The 5709-nt window shown below is 34.2% G+C and overlaps 1 protein-coding gene across 2 annotated transcripts in view; it reads left to right on the top strand.

Annotated features, from left to right (window-relative positions):
• The window catches only part of PRKG1 (protein kinase, cGMP-dependent, type I), a 1343769-nt gene extending 1339101 nt beyond the window's left edge, over nucleotides 1-4668 (top strand). For both annotated transcript variants that reach the window (XM_012659754.1, XM_012659753.1), the window contains exons 15-16: nucleotides 4394-4516; nucleotides 4602-4668. In XM_012659754.1, coding sequence (XP_012515208.1) covers nucleotides 4394-4516; nucleotides 4602-4668 — 190 coding nt within the window. The remainder of the gene's footprint in view (nucleotides 1-4393; nucleotides 4517-4601) is intronic.
• The last annotated feature ends 1041 nt before the right edge of the window (nucleotides 4669-5709 follow it).

The following is a 5709-nucleotide window of genomic DNA, read 5'->3' as shown; positions in this document are numbered from 1 at the left end:
AAGAAATTAAAAGACCGAAAGACTTCCAGTCAAAGATGTCAGGGCAAAGATATCTTTACTCTATCTTTCTCTTTCTACCCAAAGAGATGATGGTGGTCGGAGGGGTGAGGGTAGGAGAAGACAAGAATAAAACACAGGAGAAGACAACAATAAAACATATAGCATGATCTTTAGTTACAATGAGAGTTTCACCAGCCACACCTGCCAAACACTATCGAGTGTGGAATGTGACTAGGAATGATGCTGATAGATCTTGTTGGACCATAAACGTGAGTCCAAAATGTTATAGTCCTGAATGTCATATCTAATGATTTTGATTAAAATAATAGCATTTAGAAAACTGGACAGACCTTGAAAGATCAAGGAATGTTCATGTAGAGACCCAGTTAAGCACCACAGAATGACAGAGGAACTGAAGTGAAGGGGACTCATGCAGATATACCAATTCTGCCTTTTAAGGCCCATAATACTGGTCAAAAAAGAAAAAGGGAGGAAAAAAAGGGAGAGAGGTAGTAAATGCAAGAATTTAGGCTTTGCTATGAGCCACCTGACCTCCTGATTGCCAAAAATTGAGAGCCAAGGAAATAAATGATCTGGTGAGAGGTTTTATAAAGCAACTAATTCCAGTGAAGGATGGTGAATTTCTCATTGCCTCCTTCCCTCCAGCCTTCTCTATTCTATTCTTCAGGCTAGCTGGTCCAATTTGAGGATGAGTAATAATCAGAAAGGGCCCCAAAGGACCCACTCCCTACCCCTCTCACAACACCAGCTCCCTTCCCCCCACATACCAACTTGTTTCTTATTTATTGATTTTGTTCGAGGATCTACCACACCCCCTGACACTCAAGAAAAGATGAATTCTTCTGCAGTCTCAAGTTTAGATTGAATACATCTATTCCAGTCATATGGCATTCCTCTGGTGATTGGCATTGATTGGTTCAGGCACATAACCTAAAGGAATAAATTCAATATACATTCTTAGAGGAGAATTCTCTGTGCCTATGGTAGGTATTCAATAAATAGTCATTCAATAAAGTAGAATAAATATAAGTCCCTATTTCCACTGGTAAACTTCTACAACTGTGAGGGGAAACAGCCTTAGGATAAAGGTAACAATGAGTCTGGCAGAACAAAAGCTAGAAAGACCCTGGGTTATGAGCCACTTGTCCTGCAAGGTCTAGAGTTTCCCCTACCTCTAGACTGCTGCTTTTGTGAAATCAATATGTTCGTTATTTCAATCCATTTGAGTTTGTGTTTTCTATTTATTTACCCTGAAAGATGCATAAGCAAAAGGAAGCTAAAGAACACACAAGAAAAATGAATCAAAGAAACATAGGAGCAAGAGTTTAGACAAATTGTTATCTATAATTTCTTTGAGGGTATTGAAAGCATGATCTTCCTAAAAAATAACCTCAAAGATATTTGCAAGTGTTCATAAATGACAAGACAAGTAAAGTAGCAGAGCTCCGGAACACTACCAAACTGAAAGTGATATAAGGAACAGAAAATAGAATAATAATAATTAAAAATCCAGCCAGAGAGATAGTAAATAGGCTTGAGGAAAATACTGAAAAATAAAATAAAGATAGAGAAATTAAAACAGAAAGAGGATATAGAAGTCAAAAGAAATAGAGAAAAATATAAATCATGTGTGTGAATAGAATATTACAAATGGGATAGAAACACATATTTAATTACATAATGGAAAATTCATGGCATAAAGTCTTGACTCAATGTATCCTTTTGATCTGCAGTGACCATGGGAAACTGATTCAGAATAATAACACCACAAGGTGTCCAAGTGTAATTTCCTAAAATCAATAATAGGGAATAATCATACTGGCATCAAAGGCACAAAAGCGTGTCATGTGCGGTGTTGGGAGTAAGGTGGGTTGGAGTTCCAGCTGGGTTCAACCTCCTCTACAGCACCTTTAATACCAATAGATAATATATCAAGAACTATGTAGTTCTGAGGGAGAGAGAAAGTATAACCCAAGCAATTTATGCTGAATTAAGTTATTCTTAAAATACAAATACAACATATACAGTGTATACCCCAGGCCTTTTTTAGAAACACCACTATTTGACAAAGTCAACAAAAAGATGAATCAGGAATAGAGAAACTGGTAAAAGGATTGATGACAAGCTTTGAATCTACATAATTAGAACTTAGATCACATAATTTAAATTTGGGTAATTGAACAGAATGTAAATATTATAATTTTTGGCAATCATAAAATAAAACAAAGATCAACCAAAATTAAGGTGGGGGAAGGTGGGAATAACTATAAACATGCTTGTTTCTCAATAGTCATAATCAGTAATCTTAAATATTTTTTACAGTAGAAGCACATCATTACAAAAAAGAAAGCTGTAAATTCAAAGGTTTTTAAAAAAATTCTTAATTTTGGAGAAATTTTTTAGGAATGAATAATGGTAAAGAAGCACATATTTGTCATTTAGCATTTCTTTCAATTTTACTCCTCGGCTTAATTGAAGTAAAATTAAATTGAATAAATTTTTTTAATTAAAAAAGCATGTATAATATAATACTGTGTGTCTTCATCTATATAGAGAAATGTATGAAACTATGGTCATCAAATGTTGGTTATTATTAATATTTCAGGGTGTTAGATGATTTTTACTTTCTTGTAGGTAAAATTTTAAGTTTTATATATTGCGTGAATATCTTAGACTGAGCATGCATCACTTAGAAAAACCACAAAGGACATTTTTAATAAATGATTTTAGTTGTCTAAGATAAATAAATGTAAAAGCAAAATCATAAATTAGAAAACTGACTGGGGTTTTTGTTATTAGATTGATAACAAAAAGGCCCACAATGTGTCACTTCCTCATTTTTTAAAGTAAAAATCAAAATTGGCAAGTTAATTTAAGAGAGTAAAGAGAATATTCAATCACATAAAGAGAAAATTTTCAAATTCTAAGAGAATGCTAAATAGACTTGCATGTTAATACAGTTTTAGAAGTGATTTAAAAATGGCAGGCAATTACTAGTTAATGACATATTAAAGTAAGTAGAAAGCACTTGTCATAGAAAATCAAGACAGAGACCATCACAGCACAAGCAAATCTACTACTCCCTACTTTAGGTAACTTATTATTTTTTAGGCTGCTTGATAAAAGGAAATAGTTTGAACTGTTATTAATAAACATGACGGGCATGACAAAAATAATGTGTAAGATTTCTTCCTCAAAGACACATGAACCCTGTACTAAGAAAATAATTAATTTCCAAATAAGTCATTTATCAAGGTATACCATAATCTTCTCCTCTGAACTGTGAGAAATTTGAAGAAGGCTCTGACTTGAGTTCCCTTTTTATCCCCCGAGACTGGCACAAAGTCATACATCAAGGATGGAAAGTTAAGAAAAACATAAACACATCTGGCCTACGAGGGCTTGGGCTAGCAAAGAGGATGCCTAGTGGTAAGTCATCTGCTGAGGGCCTATGAACAGGGAGAAAAGGACAGGAGGAACATAATTCTGTAGAAGCATTAGCTCAACAATATGTATTGATGGCTTCCTACATGCTAGGTGCTCTGCTCAACTCTGGGAATACATACCAGCAGAAAACAAAATATAGTCTGAAAGGGAAGAAAGACCTAAAACAAACAATCACACAGATAAAAAGGTAATTACAAAATACAGTAAGTCATAAGGGTTCTATAAGAGAATCTAACAAGGGACTCTAATTAAGATTAAAGTTTTAATTTGAGCATTAGACTGGATGAGTAGAATACATTAGTTGATATAAGCTATGTGATCAGTTATATTAGGTTGATCAGAAGAGAAAGCGACATAACACTTATAGTGAAATTTGATAAAGTGAGGCATTAGCCCGTTAAATGTTGGAAGAATTTTCCAGGCTAAAAAAAAAAAAAAAGAAAAAAAAAAACTGAGGTGGGAAAGTGCTCGGTATTTCGGCAGCACAGAGAGAAGTTGTTTTTGGATTGCAGTGAGTGAGGGTGGTGATGGCATGAGGTGGGTGAGGTGGGGTCATATCGTGGATCTTCTTGTGGTCCATCCCAGTGATCTGGACTTTGTCCCAAGTATAATCAGTGAGTCAGGAAGTGTGAGAAGGACAGTGGAAGGGGCACCCTGCATGACCAAAGACAGCAAGAGGGGTTAGGTACTCACATGAAAAGAAACAGGGGAGAACAGAAGATAAACTTGACCCATTTGTGATTTTGCTAAGTGATTTACCTGGAAGAATGTCCACACTGTTTTACTGTTAATCAACTTTCATTCCATAATCACTACTAATATAATCCCCCAAATAGGAATGATGTCATTTGTGGAGTTAATAGCAATTTGTGTTCTCATGTAGAAATAAAAGTAATATCTCTTATCATGTCTCTCATTCTTGCAGCCCACCTTTCTCAGGCCCAGATCCTATGAAAACCTATAACATCATATTGAGGGGGATTGACATGATAGAATTTCCAAAGAAGATTGCCAAAAATGCTGCTAATTTAATTAAAAAACTATGCAGGTAAATATTTCAACCACATTATTTTTGAAAGGATCGTAATGTGAAAAAATTAGATTACTTAATAAAATTATTATTTTACTTTTAGGGACAATCCGTCAGAAAGATTAGGGAATTTGAAAAATGGAGTAAAAGACATTCAAAAGCACAAGTAAGTGTTCTTTCCTTAGAACTTTAGGTTTCAGAGTTCAGAAAACCTTAGAAGCATTTCCCCAGGGTGGTATTTCTTTAAGTTATTGGTGTATAGCTGATACAATTAGACTATGGAACCTCCAAAAAGAGAATGTAAAATAATCTTTTAAAGGCCTTTCTCATTGTATGTCTGGAACTTTATTTAGATATATCAAACAACCCTGTGACATTCTAAACAACAAATTCATTGAATTCAGTTTCACCCAACTCACACTTAACTAGCATTTTTTTTTTTTCCCTCTCTGGCACAAAGAGGAAATGTGTATTTTTAATTTGGGGCTTCTATTATCCACCAGAATATTAAAAACAAAAGTCCTCCACTATATCATACCTCATTTCCTAGACTAAAGGTAAAATATATTTTTTTAAATTATTTCCTAATTAGATGATATAACAAGAGGAAAAAGTAAGTACAGAATACAGTATTTTTAAAACAATAGCAACATCTTAAATATCAGACCTTTCCTATGTTGGCTGGGATGTTCCAAAGCTAAACTAAGCCCAAACTGATTTGTCTCTATTAGTCTGTTTGTGTAACACTCACAGGAAATTCACATCCCTATCAAAGGAATGTATTTACTAAAATATCTACGAATATCTGAAAGGCCTGCTAAGAATTTGTTGGAAACATTTGCTAATGGTGAAACCCTTCAAAGACATAACAAAACAAAACTAAAGCAAACAAAAAACAACCTTTAGTGTTATTTGGTCCTCATTTACACACAAAAAAGCTATATTTGAAATACCTTCATTCTATTAAAAAAGAAAGGAGAAAAATGGAATATGTAGAGACCAATACAGTGATGTGAAAGGTTAATTAGTTGAGACCATGCACCATGAATGAGTGGCAAAGATGGAAAGTTCATTTTCTGTCCTGACTTTTCATGTCCTGATTCTATCTTTTTAAAATAAAATATCCCCTAAAGCACGGGGCCAAGCATGTTATGACATTTATTAAATTATAATCATAGTGTAGGAACAAAGTCATGCAGACAGTATGGTTG

Source organism: Propithecus coquereli, unplaced genomic scaffold, assembly GCF_000956105.1.
Source record: "Propithecus coquereli isolate 6110/MARCELLA unplaced genomic scaffold, Pcoq_1.0 Scaffold63, whole genome shotgun sequence".
NCBI classification, from domain to species: domain Eukaryota; kingdom Metazoa; phylum Chordata; class Mammalia; order Primates; family Indriidae; genus Propithecus; species Propithecus coquereli.
Note: the sequence above shows the minus strand (reverse complement) of the source record. Positions and strands in the feature narration are given on the sequence as shown.